At 37.5% G+C, this 21811-nt stretch overlaps 1 protein-coding gene across 3 annotated transcripts in view; it reads right to left on the bottom strand.

Annotated features, from left to right (window-relative positions):
- The window catches only part of LOC131041404 (uncharacterized), a 53662-nt gene extending 34307 nt beyond the window's left edge, over window positions 1–19355 (bottom strand). For 2 of the 3 annotated variants that reach the window (XM_057974473.2, XM_057974475.2), the window contains exon 1: window positions 18188–19354. In XM_057974473.2, coding sequence (XP_057830456.2) covers window positions 18188–19091 — 904 coding nt within the window. In that variant the 5' untranslated portion in view covers window positions 19092–19354. Of the gene's footprint in view, window positions 1–18187 lie in introns of all 3 variants that reach the window. The other variant, XM_057974474.2, reaches the window with a different exon arrangement.
- Window positions 19356–21811: the final 2456 nt, after the last annotated feature.

Here is a 21811-nt window from a genome sequence, read left to right as displayed (position 1 = left end):
ATATCCGCATGAAGTAGGCATTGATTGATTCTCCTTTGATCATGGCTATGTGATTTATTTCTCTTTTTAAAGCCAAGGTTCTACTGGCATTAGATATCTCAAATGCATCTTCAAGTGCTTTGAACATGTTGTAGGCTGTTTCATGTTTCCTTATGATGGGCATAATATTATTTCTCACCCCATCAACCATGATTTTGATGGCCTTTTCATTTCCCTCTCTCCAAGTTGTTTTGTCAGGTTCAGTCTCAGGTTCTGCAGTTTCAGTTTTTACAAATGATTTGACTTTATTTTCTTTTAGAATCATTTGATAGTGCTAGCCATTAGAAGAATTGTGATGTTGAATATATGCTTGTTTTGAATTTTCCACAAAATTGAACAGCCTCAGGTTCGATTTAACTATAGCTCTGATACCATGTAAATGATGTTCAATTCTCAATTCAATATGCAAGATGTATTCTATTTTATATTTTCTTGATCTATGTAGTATCTATTTAAATGATAAATCTGATTATCTTCTTTTGTATGGCAGGTGAGAGGAGCATTTATAGATTTCGATGTTCTTCTCACAAATATCGATTGATATATATATATGCAAGAGGGGAGGATCAAGCAATGCCTTGACCGGTCATGTCTCATAGACATGACCGATCAAGACATTACTTGATCGCACCCTTTGAATTATAATTACCAATCGGCGTTTACTTTAATCAACAACCCGATACTAATCGGCGTCTACGTAACTTATTATCTGATGCCAATCGGTGTCTACATGACATGTTAACCGATGCCAATCGGTGTCTACGTGACTTGGTGATCGCTTAACTAATAGTTAGATACCAAGCGGTGTATGCTTTGCCACCCGATAACAATCGGTTAAACTCAATAATCATCATTTGTTTACTGTTGATAAATCAACCGATATAAATCGGGATACATGGTTAGCCCGATGATAATCGGTGATCACAGTTATAATGCAAACCGATATTAATCGGTATACTATGCTATGATATGATTATTGATAGTTTGAGCATTGATTGAACTAAGTAGATTGGACATATACAAGTGAAGAAAGATCATCAAATGAAAGAACAATAGCTTGAAGTTTTCCTAATAGTTTATCGATAGGATAAATGATTGAATGAGAGACTTCATTTATCTCTCATTCAATCATTTATCTTACTGAAGCTATCATGTATTAACATTATGGAGTGTATGGAAGTAGTCCAACATAGAAAGAGCTCAAAGAGTAAGAGCATTGATCCCTGATGAGAAATGGTGGGATAATGTGGAATATGTTTTGAATTTCACTAAGCCTATTATGAGCATGATTAGGTATGTTGATACCGAACGCCCACGTTTGGGTGAAATTTATGATGCCATGGATTGCATGGTGGAGAAAATGAGTGAAGGAATACCGAAAAAGAAAAATAACCCAACAGAAACATTCTTCAAAGTTGTGCAACAAATTGTTGTTGACCGTTGGAACAAGATTACCACCCCCTTACATCTCTTAGCATTTGCCTTGACACCAAAATTTTATAGCGTAGAGATGCTTGCAACACCAAGGAGGGTGCGACCATATAGAGATGCAGGGGTTGCTACTGGCTATAGGGTTGTCATTAAAAAGATATATCAAGATGAGACAAGAAATATTGTCTTGAGGAAGTTTGGCCAATTTGTATCTACTAAATATCATGATGTTGTAGCTCTTCAAGCCAAATATGGGATGGATGCTGATGAGTGGTGGTATGTACATGGTCAACACTCCATTTTCTTACAGCTTCTTGCAATTAAGTTTCTCTCCCAAGTATGTATCTTTTTACTTTTTATTTTTATAGTTTTCCAATTCCATTCGATGCTATCATATTTTAATATTTTTATTTTCAAATTTATAAATTTCTAATTATGTTTTAACTTTTAACAAGTTGCAAGTTCTTCTTCAGCTGAGCAGAATTGGAGTACATACTCCTTCATCCACTCAGTCAAATGTAATCATTTGGGTGCAAAGAAAGCAGAGGATTTGATCCACATACACTCCAACCTTCATCTATTGTCACATAAGAAACCTGAATATAATGCGAGTGCAACAAGGAATTGGGATCTAGCCCCTGAGTGTGCTGATTTAGATGCTACAGTTGCACAGCTTGCCCAAGTGTCTATAGATGAGGCAGCTATGGAACTTGAGGGAGACATAGCTAGTGGGAGTGGCATTCCAATGTATTGTGGTTCAAATGATGCTGAATTTGAACCAAATGATGACCTTGGGCTTGGGCTTGATGCTTCAGATGAAGATGAATGGAGATTAAATCCCATAGTCCATATGGCTTGTAATTTTAATTTTCATTCTAACATGACATTTTGAGACTTGAAAATTGAATATTATCATTTTTGCAAATTATGAATATGATACTACATTTACGATATATGAATATTTATAATTTTATTGGCAATTATGGATTTATCATTTATCATTTATGTATGGGAAAGTTACATTGTATGGATTGTATCATTGTAATAATGGTAGTGATATATAGTGATATATAGTGATATACGCTTCCCACCCACCTGATCTCCTACCTCCCACCCACCCCAAGAGTTGTTTAAAAACATATATATGTACAGACATACCCATACCCATACCCAAGGAAAAAAAAAATTGTCAATTCTACAATTCTGTACCGGATTATGTATTCGTACCCGTACTACTTGTACCCGAATCGATAACTTAGCAAAGAACTCATACCCCAAACCCATAAGTATATTCAAACTACTTTATATTTAGTTACTAACATTCAATCTGATTCCATTTGATGGTTACATATACTCCCCTTTCCAAATCTGTTGATAACATACTTATGGTCTGCTGTTTATACTTAGAATTCTGCATTTTAGGATGGCATCCCATATCCTCCTTTCTGCCCTTTTTCTGCTCTAAAATGGAATCCCCTTCCACTCTCCTTCTCAAATGAAACCTTCTCCCCCCTATAACTTCCAATGTGAGGGACAGTCATACCCCTTCATCATGCCTTCCCTTTGCAAGTGTCACAACCTTTCACAATTACCACCCCTTCTAAATGTCACAACCTTTCATCATTTCTGTCCTTAAAAGTCACTTCCTTATTTTCTGCCCATTCCTTTCTTCTTCCATTAATCCTTCCTTAATCCCTATGCTCCATTCTTTCTTCCTTTTCTCCATATCCCCCCTCTATATTAATTGCTTACTCTTTTTATACCCTCACATCTCATTGAGGAAATGCATCTCTTTGGAAAGAGATATCCCTTTGGAAAGAGATATCCCTTTGAAAGGGTCATGTCTCCTCATTGTTGTCTTATTTAACTCAGATCTACACTTCTAATTGTAGATTAAAATTTTTGTTTCAAATGAAGTTCTCTTCTCCTTTTTATACCTCATGTTTGAGCAGGTCACAACTTTTCATTTCATGCCTTTTGAACATTCATTAAACTTAACTAAGTAGAGCAAAAACTAGGGCATTACATTTTCCTTTATCGCTAACATTGTTCAAGCATCACATTTAGTGTTTCCTCTTGAGGAATAATCCATTCATTTAGAAAGTGATAAGTGACATCCCCAAACCCTAATCCCAAAAATGTTGAATAATTGATTGAATATATGGACTTAAGGCTGTTACAATATGATTTGTATAGATCATGAGCAAATCTTGGACCCGATAAGGAAGTTAATTGATTCTTTAAGGTTGATGATCATTATAAGTTGGTTTCTAATAGATGTCATGTTGTATTTGCAGATACAATGCAAGGGGAGCAAGGCAAGATGAAGTACCAGTACAAGGGATACCATCCCTCTTCAAAGATATACTTTCCCCACAATGACATCGCAGATACAAACCTTGGGCATGTGAACTTAGATGAGTTCTTACAGAGAGTACATAATGAGGAAGACGTAACAACGATGGCCTCATCACTAGCAAGGCCTAGGCTAGTAGAAGCAATTGCTTTCCCAATATCAGTTCAATCTCCTGATCAATCCTAGCTTGTACATAACACTACAATCCAAGGTGCACGAAAATTACTGGATCCTTTGGAAAGGTAGTCTTTGACATTGATCCAAAAACGATTGAGAAAGTCTTTGGCATCCCCATGCATTTCAAAGCATGCAGACATCAGCCTAGAGGAAGGCTAGAATTACTGAGGAAAAGAACAAAACTGACCTCAATTTCATCAACAACGACTTCCTCCTCAACCCCAAAAAGGTGGTCATGAAAATGGCCAAAGTACAACATAGGAGTCAGTTCAAGGTAAATGCTCAGGATCAAAGAATCCTATTTAATGGAGTATATAGGTATCCACATGCCGAGAATTTCCATCCTTGGATGTTTTTCTATATCTTGACCATCACCAATGATAAAAAGAAGCTTGATTGGGGCACCATCAAAGCGATAACCTATATGACCAATTAATGGATGTATTCAAGAAATCCAAGTTCTATAGGACCTCATACTATACTTAGTCTATTTGTTAGCATATCAGGCTACCTTCCTGGACTCAAAAGTGTTGGTTCTCTGCATTTATGGAATGATAGGATACATAGTCTATTTGTTGGCATATCATGCTACCTTCTTGGACTTAAAAGTGTTGGTTCTCTGCAGTTAAGGAATGACAGGATACATCACCACTACCCCTAACTGAGCTTAAGTGAAAGCCAAAAGAAAGGTATCATTTGGTAAATGATGCTTTCACTTCTATTATCAAGCAATTGGAGAACAAATATGCCAAGAGACTGTCCATGGAGACCACAACAAAATTCAGGAATGGGAGGAATTGGTACATATGGTACAAAACTTTCTCCTACATCAAGGTGGCAAGATATCATAAGCCACCATGTAAGATCCCCAGGTATCCCCATGATAGATTGGTACCATTGGAATTATGCAAACACTTGGTCAAGGTGCATAAGATGGTAGTTGGAAAGCACAAAGCAAGCTTCTCATTTCCCATCAAGGTCGGTGTCTACTCTTGTGGAAACATGCAAATTGCCACAATAGCAAAGATAGAGATGGCACCTTTGTCCATGGACTTATATGGAGATATTAGAACAAATTTGAACCCATTGATAAAATGAAAATCAGCTTAGTCATAGGAGCATATTACAAACATGAGCCAGCCCTAGAGGACCACTGGGCCAATTGTATTGATGAGTATGAGGTCAAACTCATGGATTGTAGCAGTCTAAAAACAGACCTCATGAGAGCTTGCAATATTGGTAAAGTCCCTAAGGAGATAAAAGATGATGGGAAAAGGGTACATCCAAACTACAACTCTCAAAAAATTTTCAATATTCCCATCAACATGATACACTGCTTAATCATGGAGGACCTAACCATGGATGTAAGAGCAGCTCAAATGCTAACATGCTCATAGCAATTGTTGTCATCCCGTTTCAAAATATTGGACCTACCACGGCCAAAGGCTCAAGAGCCACCAAAGAACAAAGTTGGAGAATCCCCTAGAATTGCACAAAAGGGAGACGGAGAGAGAGAGAGAGAGAGAGAGAGATAATTATAGAGTTCAAAACAAGAAGAATAAGAAGAGGTCCCTCTCTAAAGGAGGAAAAAAACTCATCCTTAGGCTATTCCATCTTCTCCTCAGCACAATTCCCCATCTTCCTCTCCTCCCCATGGATCACCTCTTCCATCTCCATCCCCATCTCCACAAAGACATTTCCTCCCTCTCCACCTCATTATTCTTCCCCACAAGACTCCAATATACCTTCACCACTCATCAAGAGTACGAAGAAGTGTCAAATGATTGAGAGCTGCCACATGAGACAAATCTAGAGGGCAAGGGAAAGAAAAAGGAGAAGGATGGTGAGATGTTACACCAATGGGAGGATGTAAATCCAAAGTACGGAGACAAAGATTCCTTCTTTGCATCAGTCTCCTTAGCAACAACAACAATAGGAGGTACAATGAAAAGAAATCAAAACTTCTCCTCCTTTGAAGACATTAGCATTTGATACCTTGAGCCTTCCAATATGGCTTAACCATATTGTACAAAAAAGGAAAAGGACTTATGTTTTATCAAAGGAAGAGGATTTCTCAATTTTGACAAAAGCTTTCAAGACTCCTGACAGCAAGAAAAAAAGAGCAAGAAGGCTCTTCATTATCACTATGACCTAAAATGTCCCCCTTTGTTCATTTTCTCCCATTACCTCTCTACAATATTAGTTGGCATCGCCAAAATGTTGGGATATAGCTGAATGTTCTCCCTTGTTTTCCTCATTGTGTTTTTTCATTAATCACTTTGAGATATGATTTGAACATTCCTCTTTATTTGGGGGTATTACCTAAATGTTTTGTTCCTCCTAGTTTCATCTTATCCTCCCTTCAAATCCTTGCCAATCTTTCCTTTCTCGACTTAACCACTTACTTTGATTGATTGACTATTCATCCTACATATTGCCAATCAATTAGGGGGAACGTATATCCTATAACAATAGTTGAGCCTGTAGCAACTTGAGCCTATCCTAACCTTTTGTCTTGTCAAGCAATTACCACATAGCCATTGACAACATCATCACTCTTTAACTTTTTGCCTTTTATGCTTTTGGACTGGCCTTGTAGTGTTTGGGGTGACAACCACATAGGCAATATTTGTGGTTCTATTATCAAGGGTGGTTACTAAATAAACATTTGACCTTTTTATTGTCGTCATCAATATCGTTATCATTGGCCTGACTTGATACTATCTTGGGTGACTACTTTACAGCCCTAAACATCATGAGCAATTAATTACTAGTATCCAAATCTTCAAGTTTCCAATTTCCAATTTACCTTTGCCAAGGTGCATCTTTGCCAATTCAGCCACCCTCCTTTCTCCTCCTTCCTCCAAACCCCTTGGATCCCTTCCCTACAAAACAAAAATGCTTGTCTTGCTTTTAACTCGTGGCATTTATCTCACAAAATGTGTTTTCTTGTGCCTGTTTATTTCCATTGTGCACCCTTGTTTGACTCCATGTATGTTTTCATGCTTAGGATATTGTGAAGTTTCCATTTCCTATGTATGTGTCCTTCAGTGTTGCTTTGTATGCATATAGTGACCACTCTCTTTGAATGCAATGCAAAACTAGGTACATGCGCATTCACAATATCTGTTCTTTGGTATAGCATTAACTATATTTCATAATGATTTATATATTTACTGTACTCTTTATTTTAGCATGTTGTATCCCCTTTAGTCTGTCGTCAAACTATTAAAGTGGAGGTAAAATATAATGACAGAAATTGCATACCCTTTTATTATATTTTCATTATTTATATGTTAATAAACGTGTTTAAGACCTAAGCTAATGTCCAATTCGAAAACACTTATACTGTTTAGTGGGTCATCAGCTTTGTCCAATTCAAAAACACTTATACTCTTTAGTGGGTCATCAGCCTACTATAGAGGCAAAATATAATAACAGAATTATATACTGTGGCTTCTTTATCATATTTTCAATAGTTATACGTCAACAAATGCGTTTTGGACACAAGTTGCTTGTTTATTTCCGTTGTGCACCCTTGTATGTCTATGAATGTTTCCATTGTATAGTAACGTTTTCATTTCCTATGTAAATGTGTTGTTTAGCATTGCTCTATATGCATATACTAGCTACTCTCTTTAGATAATTGCAAGACCACGTACATGCACATAAATGAAAATCAAACAAACAAATCAAAAGACCAGTATCTCTCCTTTAGTTTTATATCCACTATTTTATTGAGCATGCTTCTTCCTATTTTGCATGTCATCAACCCACTAAAGTGAGAGCAAAAATGCAATTACAAAAATTACACTCTATAACTTTTTTTATCATGTCTTCATTTACTTATATGATGAGCTTTTTAGCTCAATTCAGAACTTCTTCGTTTATTTAATTAATTAAGTATAATAAAATGCAGGTAAGCACTAACAATTTACACTCATCTTCCAACTTATCTCCTGTGCAAGATAAGGTTTGCTTTCATTCTGGAAAATTAGATATTTTAGCTGAATAGTAGATGATAGATGTAAGATAGAAGTGTAATAACTCAGAACAGTGTAAAAATTTTGTGCAGCTGTTAGCTTGACAGCTGTGGAGGTTTCCTTGTAAGCTTTCAAAGGAATGCAAAGCAGATTTCAAGGTGTAAATTGTTTGCTCACTGGTGTTAATTTCTGCACTTTAAAATTCAATGATTTTTGTGATAACTCAATATTTTTAAAGCATTAGGTAATTTGTCATTGTGAATGGAATCTCAACGTTATGTCAACAAATGTGTTATGCACCTCAACTGATGTCTAGACTGTCCCCGAAAATCTGTGATCTAGACGGAAAAACCATGATCTGGTCCTACGTTGATTTTTTTAATAAAGCGCAGTTTGATAAAAATATATTGCATTGGTCATTTGTTTTGCAAGTTATTCTTTTCAAGTACCAAAGTCTCTCTCTCTCTCATACACACGCACGCACACACAGACAATCATCATTACATGACTTTTATGTTAAAATTTAACAAAATATTAGGACACACAAAATCATATTCTAGCCCAATCCAAGAGTCATTAATGAAAACAGGCAGTCCCAAGACTATGATCTCCTAAAATCTGTGCAACCTCTTTAAATTTGAAGCAAGATAACAATTTTCAATTTTGAGTTCTCGATAGCATAATTTCCATTATATTAATTTATTACTACATGTCCAGGGTATTATTTATCAAATTTTTTGCATGTAATCATTTCAAGTGCCAATAATTTTTCTTGCATTTTGTTTCCCAAAACCTGCCAATCAAAACCATTGCACACTCACAATCCCATGAAGGAGCGTCATTAAAATCTAGATATCTTCCAATGAGCACACTCAAGAGCTAAGACTCGAGATGCTTATTTGATGGGCATTAGAAATAAGATATTGAAGAATCAGCTGAAAAACTTACAAATTCAAAATCAAATCTTGGATTTAAAAAGTAAATGTTTAAGGCCTGCATCCTGAAATCTGTATTCACTATACAAAGTGTATGATTAATATCAATTTTTGCAATGGTGGAATGAAGCACAAAAACAACTGAGAAAACACAAAATAAGCTGCAAAGGGAGAAAGCATAATGATAAGACAGTACTTGGAAAGCAAAGTTGAACAAAATGAAAATTGAGATCAGCAGAGGGGAAAGAGAAGATGCCATCATACATTTCTTTGCAGACCTAGCCACAGGGTCTGCAATTCCTCTGGAGTTTATCTGGAGTTTAAAGCACGACTGGCGGATTCATATGTGAATGGCTATTAAAAACATGAACAACAGAAGCATCAGAAAACAAACTAAGAAAATTGAAATCAGAACATAGAGGAACCATGAGTTAGCCAAGTACAAGACAGATCGAATGGGATATAACCCTGGGACGAATAAGGAAAAAGATGAAAATAAGGAAGAAAAAAGAAGAAAATGATTGGTTGACCTCAAGAATTCAAGATCTCAAAGGAAATTCCTATCCCGGTCATTCAAAAACTGTAGTGGCATGGTGTGATGGTTAAGTTGTTGTGGTGGTGTTGTTCTTGCCATCAAGGTGCAAACCCCACTAGGGTGGTATTGTTGAATGTTTAAATGGGGATGAGGTCCCCCATTTGTGACCTCACCAGTTCATAGCTCCGGGGCAAAAGCATTTACCCCTTCTTAAAAAAAAAATTTAAAAATCCTGTTCATTGAAATGATCCAATACAAACAAAAATTGCATTTCCCAGCCAAAAAAATCTAATTGGAAAATTTAATGGATGATGGCCAGCCACACATGAACCATGTTTATGGATATCAAGAGAATATTGAAAAAGATAGAGATCAAATCTCTTCCACAAGGATTCATCATGGCAATATTTTCAGAATCAAAGGTAGGAGATGCTGCCTACAATGGGGAGTTTACCTGCATGGCAGAAGCAATTAAATCCATTGCCATCAGCAATAGAATTGCTCACTTATAAGGAACATGGAAGCAGAAGCTTGACTCTAAATGTTTTCCAATTGGACATCACTGCTGAAAGGAATTAGAGCATTTGGAGAGAAATTGTAAGAACAAAACAGTAAGGGCTAATCCTCCTATAATTAAATTATATGCACAAGCTTTGTCTTCTCAAAAGCCAAACCCTTGGACATTAAGGGCTGGCATAAATCAAAAGCAAAAAGGACCCAAGAAATAACAAAAGATTTCGAACCATGTTCCACAGAGTTTCCTAACAAGGAGACAAGAGAATAGGTTTTGGGGACGTGGGGACAAAGGGGCATAAGTTTGGGGATGACTGGGGGATAGTGGAGTGATGGGTGTCCAGGCCATGAGGGATGGCAGCACAAATACATATAAAAACATGTACAAAGATAAGTTTAAGAATTACAAAATGAAATTTTGGGATACTAAGTTTAAACTATTAAAAATTAAAAACATTGCATTGAACGTTAACAATGGTAGGTAGATGTTTGGGGCTTGAGTCCCCAGCAAAGTAAAGGGTAAGCACCCCTGACAAGGGTCTGGGGTCTCTGCCCCTCAAACGTACTCAGGTCTGGAGTAGTGGTGGTGAGATGACACTACACCAACAAGACTTAATGTGTGCTTGGTGACAAGGGCTCCAACCCTAAACCCTGCCCTATATTGCAACAGAGAACACACTAGGGGTGCTTCCCCCACCTGTTTCAAGTGGTGCTACCCCTCAACTTCATTGGGTGTTCTACCCCCAAACACCCGCAAGGGGCTCTGCCCCCAAACCCCTATGAGGGGTGCTACCCCTCAACCTTGTTGGGGGCCCAACCCCTAAACTTCAACCTGCCATCGTTAGTGTTCAATGCAATCCTTGCAGTGCTTTTAATGTGCAAAAGTTTAAACTTTACTTAGCATGCCAAAGTTTCATTTGTAATTCTTGTACTTATTCCTTATACATTTTTTATATGTATTTGTGCTCCCTTGTCAACCCCAAACTTGGGCCCTTGTTCACATGTCCTTGAAAGCAGACTAGTCCGATACTCCTTAGTCACTCCCTGGTCATATGTTCCCCCAATATCCAAAATGGATACATATCCAGTATGGCCCGGATACACGTCGGTTACTGTACCCACGCACACCCAAAAAACCTTGATTTCCAGCCATGCCAAATACTATGTGTTTTGATAATTTGACATAAATCTTCCTAAATTTGATTCTAAATAACTTCATTCATGCATTTTTTTAAAAAAATTGGTATAAACAAAAACCCACACCAAATGAGAAAGACAAATGAAATGTTTTTCTATTTCAGCGACCCTTTTTTTGCGTTATCTTCCAAAGCAACTCTACTATTTTTGCATATTGTGAATTGCTAAATCAACTTATAATTATTTCCATAGCAATTATGTGTCTATATTGCTTTTGAAGTAATGAAAATCTCCTCTAATAACTTAGAATTTGTGTTAAATATGTGTATGTGTTTTTTATGAATGTCGTATCCAGCCATATCCATATTGGGGTCTTAAAAAATGGCCGTATTCGTATTTGTATTTGTATCTATATCCGTGTCCATGCAACTTTGCCTGAAACCCATCCCCCACATCAAGAAACTCCGTGGAAAATAGGATAAGTTATCAAGCACGAGAAAATAATGAAGCAAAGGTTTGGAAGTAATGTCAGAGGAAAAGCCAGTTGATTGCTTTCAATTTGTAAATGACAATCTAATGACTGGAATGTCAACTAAAGAAGAAGCAAGAAAAATTTTAAAATTCTGAGATCTTATGAGGTTGTAACAAGGCAGAAAAACTCAGCAAAAAAAAAAGTAGAGGCACAATTACTAAATCTAGCTGGATCTGGAATTTTTGGAGATGTGTCCAATTCAGTCCAGACATTTCAACTATTAAATAAATCTTGCCATATTTTTGACTTCCCAAACTAGCTGAATTCTTTGAACTTGGTAACTGTGATTAAAGGTGTACTATTTTAGTGACCATAGAGAAACATAGAAAGAAATATCAAAAGTTCTCAACTTTGACAGAGATGAACTGCCAACAGAAAAAGGATGGATGGAAGGGGGTGATAGAAAAATTCAGAGCAAATTACCAACTTTGTGTTGAGTTTATAGCTTAAATACAAACTTCCACAAAGATTCAGTAGGAATATTTGAAAAGAGTTAAAGTGATTCAAGATATTCTATTTTGTGTTTCACTTTTAGTTTTAAGGATTAAAGCTAAAGTCTTTTATTTAGCTAATTAAATCTAATAAAATGTAGATGAACACTAGTGATTCGGACTTATCTTCCATCTCAGCCTTGTAAGTTATGGAACCTTTTTGTAAGTAAAGCTGGTTTTTGGAAGATTAAATTTTTAGATGAATTAGTATAAAGATAGGAGCAAGATAATTGATATTCAAAATGTCTTTTGAAGGAACAAAAGACTAAGTTTTTTGACAGACTAAAAAAACTAAATGCAACATCCTAGAACAACATAATACATATTATTGATTTCCATGCACCTATGTGCAATAGTGGAGGTTTCCTTCTAAGTTTTTCAAAGATCTGAAAAATTGATTTGAAGGTTTAACTATCTGTGCATTTGTTTTTAGGCTTCCGCATTTTAAATTTCAACAGTTGTGTGAAGAAAAATTTTATTTATTAAACATTAGGACTTCAATCACCTTGCTTCAAACTTTACAAGGTATCATATCTAGAAGGGCAGGAGGAAAATTGCACAGCCTGAGGCAAGGAATTTCAGGGGTTTTTTTTCCTTTAGAAAATCACAGGTCTTTTCTTTGAAATATTGCAGGCTGGTTTTTTTTCTACAAAATCGCAATTTTTTGTAAGAAAATCACAGGTTATTCAAGATGAAAATCACAGCTAGGATTGGAACCAGAAATCACAGAAAAGAATCAGAGACTTTTTCACACATAAATCACAGAGGTTTTTCACCTGGAATTGTGCATGTTTCTGTTAATTTAGTGATCAGATTTAGATATAACTTAGAAATAACACAAAGCAATCACACAAAAGAGACAAGACACCAAGAATACCCTGGGAAAACCTCCCTCTTGGAGGAAAAACCCAGCATCAAGTCCAGATCAAAACCCTTTAATCATGAGCAAATTACAAGTACAATGGAGATCAGATCACTTATCTGATTACGTCACCAACCTAGGGCAGAGCTTTGCCCAATCTAAACCACTGATGTGCAGGCCCTCATTCGCTGATCCCACAAGTAGGGTTCCGGCACCACAGAAGAGGATGATCGCTGCTCTAAATTAGTGAGTTAGACAACTCAATATCGCCCAGCATAGTCGCCCATAATTTGCACAAGTCTGCTCCACAAGGGTGATCAGATTCGGGTCTGGAATGGAGCTCAGAATGATCAATAGTTCGCCCAGATATAAAGTAGATTCACAGCTCAGATTCCACAATAATTCGCCCAGCCACAAGAACAGATTCATATTAATTAGGATGACAAATTCGCTAGTAGAAGACCACGGATAGCAGAGCAAATATTCGCTGATGCTGGAATGCTTGTCTTTGAATGTGTAGATTGAGTCTTGTTATATACAAGATTCAATCATCTTCTTTCCCAAGTCAGCTGACCTATTTGGCCGACTTGATTTCATATTTTATTCCTTTACATTGGCGCCCAAATTTGGGATTATAATTGAACTACAAGTTACATTATTTTCTCTAATTGGGCCCAGCCCAATACTTTACAAGTAATTGCTCATGATATTGTTGTTATTACAATATACATTAAATTTTAATTGCCACTTAGGCAACATTAAAATTTAATCAACATTATCCGATCTAGCTATCACATTTCAACAGTTTCAACCTTGACATCACATCATTTTTGCATGATATAATCACAGGTCTGATATTTTAGACTCACTCAGGTTTCAAGTTAAGTCAACCGCATGAAAAAGTGAAAATTGTGGCTAAAGTAATGGCAACAACTGGGGTTTTCAAAAAATGTGTCAAGGTTTTTATGAGCTGTTTAAAATCCTACGACCAAGGTTTGTTGATTAACAGCCAGGGTTTATTAGCCACAGCTAGGGCACACAGCAAACCAAAACCAGCAAGGGAATGAAGGAAACTGCTAGGGTTTAAACTTTTAAACTGTCGGCTAAGAGTGTGAACTAGGGTTTCAAAACATTTGTGACTAGAACAACTATGGCTAGGGTTCCTAACAAATATTTTAAAATTTTTGAAATAGGAATGGAGTCAAACATCAAGGGTAAAGGAAAGAATGAGGAAGGATCCTCACAACTAGGGACAAAGGAATTGAGTAAAATCAACTGTTTTATTTGTTATAGATTTGGTCATTATGCATTACAGTGTCTAGACAAGAAGAAGAACCAACGAAAGCAACAAAGAAGAAAGTAGCAGCTCCTACCGAAACTCAAATGAAAAAGTTTGCTTCTAAGTTTAAGGAGTTCACAATGGTCTATTGTCTTTCTACCAGCACAATTCCTAGGAATGCTTGGCATGTTGACAGTGGAGCTTCTCAACATATGACATCAGCCTTTTGTTGCTGTGCTTCAAGATTCAACTGCATAGACTTTTATTTGCATCAATGTTTTGGTTCACACTCCATCATTAAGATGAGAGAGCTGCATAAAGAAAAAAGATGATGGATCATGGAGTGTGATCTGAAACGTTGATGCAAATAAAAGTCTACGCAGTTGATTCCAGAAGCACAGCATCAATCATTATGGACTGTGGAAATCTAATGTCTCAGATCAACCATTTTACCAAGCATATGCTTATGAATGTAAAATCAACACAGAGAAATCAAAATATCAGTTTATTATTCTTGTTCTGCAATAATGGTGTAATCTATATGCATTTGCTCTACCAAATTCAATAATATATATATATATATATATATATATATAAACAACACAATTTAGTATTCATTACACTTATAATTTTAATTAATTAATTGAGCATGGATAAAAACAATATTGGCATATGAGTTGAAGCAAGTTGATCTAGGGTGAAGACAAGTGATAATTAGTCCTACATCTATCGTAATGCTAGTGGGACTCGATTGTAATGCTAATTGATCCAAGGTGAAGACAAGTGATAATTAAACCTATATCTATCGTAATGCTAGTGGGACTCAATTGTTCATCATGCACTTTAAAAAAGTTAACAAGAATCTAAAAGTTAGGGCAGTTAACCCTACTTGAATTCTCTACAAATTATGTATACAAGTTCGTTTTAATTAAACATGAACAAGTGTACATAGGAGTAATATGTCTGATGTATGATTAACCATAATGCATCTTCACCTTGAAGCAGAATAGTCTCATTTCAGATAGTGGTAATTAAAAAAATATGCCCTATTTCGGGCATGCATGACACTAAGTCTGTCTACGATTAAAATAAAATCAGTTAAGAGTTTACTCCATAAAATAAGGTGGCTGTTTTGGAACCAGTCTCCTACCTGTCTGTACCAGTCAATTAACACGAGGAAGTTGTTGTTCAGTTAGTTGCCTACATTTGAGGAAATCAATGCTAGTTGGTTGTCACTGTTTGTGGACTGTCTTCTGATGATTGGGGCTCACTGGTAGCTGAGCTTATTGAACAGCACACCTAAGGCAAACAAGGGAATCTTTCATAAATTATAAACCAAAACAGAACTTCAGCTTCAGGAAGGTGATGCTGGTACAGCAGCTTGCTTAGTGCTTGAGGATGAAACCCTTCAGGCATGAACCTAGTCCCTCTTGTGGGCACACAACCTCAGGAGTCATACTTGTTGAAAAGCAATAACAGACAGCAGTGATGCATGGTGAAGAACAATAGCAGAATCATGCAAGAATCCAGTAAGAGCAGGGCAGTCAGTCTGTATGCTGCCATGTGAGGTACATTTCAGAGTTCAGATCTATATTCTGGGCAATTCCAGTGAGTTGTATAGAACAGTTGTTCTCTTTTGAATGTCTGTGTTTCATAAGATAAAATAAAAATCTCTGTTGTTATAGCCTCTCTAGTTTGATTTCTGAATGTATTTAGTTTAGGACATCAAAATAAAACAAGATGAATGAACGAAAACGAGGGGAAAGAAGGCCAGGAAAGCAATAATGTCTTCAATTCACTGAAATGATTGAGCCCAGCAAACGTATTCTGTTTGAGTTCAGAATTAGAGACATAAGAACTCGCTAATAAATAAAAGGCAGTTTGGTATACCCAGATTTTTCATTTCAGCTTTGTGAAGAACATCAACATATGTTGATAAGAGCAAGAAGCGAGTACAAATAGCTATAGTTGTGATTCAAATCTGGGTGATCTGAAGAAGAAAGAAAGCAGCATTCTCTAATTGAAGAGAACAAATCATAATTCTTTCTCATCAACAGCATCCACATAGCCAGTATGAAGACATCTGTTTAAGGACCTAGAGTATATTGCAAACAGAGATCATAGATAGAAAATCAATTAAACCCATAAAATCAAGGAGAAATTTGTGCTTCAATTTTCTTTCTATTTGAATATAACTTGTCATCTTTGTTATTTAAACATTGTTTATGTCTCAGGTTCCTTAATCCCAAACACCTTTAGCAAAAGGAAGCATGATTTGGATAAAGAAACTTCTTTTATCAAAAGTGACTTAGTTAATCTAAGAAGCAAAAGGAAGCATGATTTGGATAAAGAAACTTCTTATATCAAAAGTGACTTAGTTAATCTAAGAAAGCCTTCAGCTTTCATTGTGAGCTTTCGAAATTTCACATTCACATTGCTTGTGAAAAACAAAACAGAATCCAATTGCTAGAAAAGCATGGTGACTAATGAAAATTGTAGTGATAACAGAGGAGTTAATTGCAGAAGCAAACAATTATCTATTACTATATACTCCATAGTACCCCCTAGTCCAGAACTTATTTAGGGGGAGAGAAAAAAAAGAGAGAAATGTGGCTAATGGGGCATAACACACTACTGACTTTGACAGAGTCTATGGTATCCACAAGGATTCCATTCTAGATTAATGGTCTCTCCCTCACCTTCAGGTTTTAACGTTGCAAAGATAATGCTAGTGAAAAGCAAAATCAGAAACTTCAGTTAAAACTGAAAACAGAAACAAGATGATTACAAATTTATACCGATGCTAAACTGGCTGCAGTAGCCCCTTACTTCTTTAGCCATGCACAACCCTTATCAAGTTATCTCCTATGGATTGGACTTTATCAAGACAAAACAAATAATATATAATTATGACCCATGAACTGAGAGAAAAGCCAAAATGTGATTTGTGCTATCCAGTGCAGCCACTCAAAGCGTGGTTCAAGAAGCTCAATGAAAAATTTAAAAATTGACATACAAATTCATATTAGTTTGCGAGATTCTAAGGTCATAGTCTAGGAATAAGACGGCACATTTGTTATGAGTGTTACCCGGATTCACAGATTACTGGTTATGCTCTACACGTTGTGCAAAGTGCTAGAACCTGTTACCTGTGTCGGTGGCAGTAAGATAGTATTTCCACCAACACCCTAGTTTATCCGAGTTCAAAGTTTATCTACAATATACATTAAATATGTAAACTTGTAGATATTGACATGGGTGGTTCACTGGTGAGTTCAGTGGAAACCTATCTAACTGCACACTGTTTATTCATATTGTCTGCACCCCAGAATAGCAAGCAAATATAAGTATAAAAGTTAAGTGAAAATCCTCAAGAGCCTTGGCGAAATGAATACCCATCCGACCTGACATAGACGCCTAAAATGCATACCTGATGTGCAGCACAGATTCTCCAGTAAGTTTTAAGAAGCCTGAAAAAAGAATTTGAAGGGTGATTCGGCTTAATGTGCATGAATGCCCTAGCTGAAGGGGAAGAAAAGTCTGGTGGTAAAGCAAAGCAGGTGGGCCAATGGTCCATGGGAATTCTGATGATTGAGCAAAGTACTGCACCAATGGTCCATCGATTGCTGGATTCCAGATATTCTTTACTTTACACAGCTTAGAAAACTAATAAAGGTGAGATCCAACATTCCAATGACCCTCAAATCAAAACTAGTTTTCAACTGAGCTTCGGAAACAGGTGAGCATTTGGCATGCGATGGTCCATCACCGAGTGATGTGATACATCTACAAATTATGACCACAGAGGGACAGATGTACATTCGGTTTTAAGTTTTATTTAGATCATAGTTATTTACTTATAATTAAATCAAACAGGTTACAATCCAGTAGTCGCTAACAGAGAACAGGGACAATACCATGGCAGGGTGGTTCATGCGTTTCAACCTTGGATCGCAATTTGATATCATCATCCAAGAATTTTTGCGCTGCAAGGTTCCGCATAGCCTTCGGATTGTTAGGCAGAGACCTGAAGAGAACCCTAGATCCATGCCCCGCCTCCTGTGACGAAGATTTCCTTTTCAATTTCTCATCTTTATCCTTCTCCCCGCTGGACTTCACCCTCTTCTTTCCGCCATGCTCTCTGTCGTCCTTCCTCCGCTTCCCCTGGCGATGATGATGTCCATGATGATGCTGATGCTTCTCGCCCTTCATTCCCTGCTCGTGCTTGTGATGAGACTTGTCCCTGGAACCGGGCTCCTCAACGATCCCCGCCTTCAATCCCACCACAACCTCCAAGCCGGGGCGATCGACCTGCGCGTCAACATTCTCCTTCTCCTCATCCCAGCAAGGAAACTCCCTGTACTGAAAATTCAAGCTCTTGGGCACGTACCCCGTGCATTTCCAGAGCTGTGGGGAAAAAATCCCGAGGCCCTTAAAGGAGGAATCGCCGGTCGGCAGGCCCTGCACATGAACCCTGTCGTCCATGGGCAGGTCCGGGCGAAGTGGGGGCGCTATGGCAGAGCAGGAATCCATCCGCATCGTCTTTGTGGGCAGCTCGGCCAGCAACTGCGCGACCTCAGTCTCCTCGGTCTCCTGGTTGCGGCGCTTCTTGATGAGCTTGCACTTGTCACAGGCGAAGGAGGTTTCGCCCTTCACAAAACTGGAGCATTTCGTGTGAACCCAGACGCCACACTCGTCGCAGTTCACCATTTCTTCTCCGTCATCGTAATTGACCCCGCACGAGCAGTCCACCGTCCACGAGCCATCAACCCAGTCGTCCGGCTCCGTGCTCGATGGCCTGTGCGAACGCTGTCCCTTCATGCCTCTTACTACACAACCTCCTCTGCATATGCCTGCCTTCTCACATTCTCTCCTAATTTGACCAAGCTCCAATCAAACCATTTTTTCAGTTTCCATTTCTTCCTGAGCCGAGTGGAGATTTTGCTGAGTAGAGCAGTAGAATTTCAATGTGTTCGGTTGGATTAGGTCGCAGGGACTCTTTCACGACCGCCCGCGAATATTGGTAAGAACTCGCACTGTAAAAGCCGTGTCCTGTGTTTTGCACAATAATAATAGGCTTATTTAGGATTGGCTCATGATTATAATATACTGTAAAGTTTCAATGCTCTCAATGAGAAATAAAGGATATCTTCAATTTTGTCTTATAAAGTTCTTTAGAAGATAAGTTGAAATTAGTTGGGGTTGAGTTCAAATTTTGAACAATACCAAAAAAAAAAAATTGTTTTATAAAGTCAATTTAACAATATTACATCGTTTAAAACACAATGGAAACGGTGATGGCTTTGTTTGCGGGACGGTCGGCGAAACTTTCGTTTGCGTCTTTGTCTGCGAGGCCTTCTGTTGGTGTCGCTTCTCTTGCAGTCGGTTCATCTCCCTCTGCGGTTGCGGTGGTGAAGCTTGTAGATGGGGTTAGGGTTACTTCGCCAACGAACGTTGCTAGTGCAGTCAACTTTTCGTTGTTGCCTCCACCACTAGGGCTGGTGATAAGGATTCCAAGGCTCGATTTCAACAAGGAATGAATAAATGGATTGTTGATAGAGGGTTTATTCCTGTTGCCAATGTCGTCTCCATTCAGCTGACTACGGAGACGACAGAGGAAATAGATTACAATGTCTTTGTTCTTTCCTCTCATGGAGTTATCTATTGTTTTAGGGGATTTTGGCCTAGCCTCCCTCAGCTGCATTCATGGATCTATGAACAGTGGGAGCCTTTCATCACTGGTAAAGTTCATATCTTTCCTATGGCTAAAGGGTTCTTCATCGCAAAGTTTGACAATGCTTAGGACAAAAATGTTATTTTATGTTATCATTATTTTAGTTGGGAGGGCAAGTTTATGTTGATGATTAAACCTTAGCATTCGGATTTTGATCCCTCTTCTGAAACATTTTATAAGATACCGATTTGGGTTAGGTTACCTAATCTTCCCCTTCATCTTTGGGTTGATTCTCTTTTGGAGGAAGTGGGTGAAGCCCTTGGTGATTTTTTGATGATGGATGTTGAATCTTTTGATATCTTTCATTCCACCTTTGCTCGTATTTTGGTTGAAATGGATAATTCAAAAGCATTGCCTACAAAGATTGTTCTCAATTCTTCTAAAGGTTGTTGGACTCAATATTTGGACTATGAAGGGATCCCTTTTAGGTGTAGACGATGTTTTAAAACTGGTCATGTGGCTGCACAATGTGGTTTAGAGAAAAAATCTTTGTCAGCTTCTTGGTGGAAAGGGGCTTTTGATCAGCACTATACAGTTGAGAAAAAATCTGATCAACCTAAGAGTTTTTCTTAGGTGGTTGAGTTGGATTCACCGGGTGAGTTGGATTCATAGAGTGATGCTGCTTCTCCTCTGGATTGTGTGAACAATGATTCGACATCCTTGTTGGATACCTCAGGGGGGGGTTGTTGTTGTTGTGCAGGCGAATTATGGTGATTCCCCAAATGTGATTGGGTCTTCGGTTGGTGGTGATTCCTCTAATGTTGAGGGGAATGTTGGTGTTCTCTCCAACTGGGTGAATACTATTTCTATTGGTTCTCATTCTAAGAATGATGGTGGACCTTCGTTGGATTGGCAGTCCAAGGCAGCTCGGGTGGAGGAGGGTTGGACTACTGTTAAGGGAAAGAAAGCTAAGCCTTCAAAACCCTCTTCTAATATGACTCTCTGCTCCCACAATAATAGTACCAAATGCAAATCTTGATGTGGGATCTTTGGTTTTGTTTTGTTTGTTTTGTGGCCCGTTTGGGTCTTTGTTGTCTCTTTGGTTGTGGTTTGTAATGTCTTTCTTTTGCAACCTGTTTTGTTGTGGTTATTTGTTAAACTTTGATTCTATCTCTCTTAGAATCTTTTTGTAAAGGGTTTTGAGGCCCCTTCAAAACCTGTTTTTGCTTTAATCCAAAACAATATTACATCGTTTTAAAATTATCATATAAACTCCAACTCAATTATTCAATATATAGCATAAGGCAATCTAGGATCTATTAATAGTTCCTAATACCATGAGTTAAAATAAGGAACATAATTTAGGTACTTCAATTGAACTCTCAAACTCCAACGATCCTTATTCATGAATACACCTCCTACATATATGCTAAGGTAATCTAGAAAATGATTTCCAATACTACGAGTTAAAACAAGGTATATAATTTAGGTGCCCCAATTGAATTCTCAAACTCCAACAATCCCTACTCATGAATACACCTCCTAAGAATAGAATGTAACTCCTTGAGTCAAGGAATCCACCCAATAAACATGGGTGCTCCATATTTTATCTCTTCAAATATCTTCCCAGATGTAATCCCACTCTTACGTGCTCTTGCATGTGCCACAAATTGTCTTACATCTTACAATACCATGGATGCTAGAAGATGACATAGATGTTCTCTTACACACATCATAATACATATGTCAAATGGTGTAGTGTGTTAGCTAAGGAATCTCAAAATTCCTCTCTAATGTGGCACCCTACTACATGAGGTCCCAAACATTACACCTACACATATTATTTTTTTGCAATGGTACATGGATT

This window comes from Cryptomeria japonica, chromosome 11 (genome assembly GCF_030272615.1).
Source record: "Cryptomeria japonica chromosome 11, Sugi_1.0, whole genome shotgun sequence".
NCBI lineage: Eukaryota > Viridiplantae > Streptophyta > Pinopsida > Cupressales > Cupressaceae > Cryptomeria > Cryptomeria japonica.
This window is presented reverse-complemented; position numbering and strand designations above follow the sequence as displayed.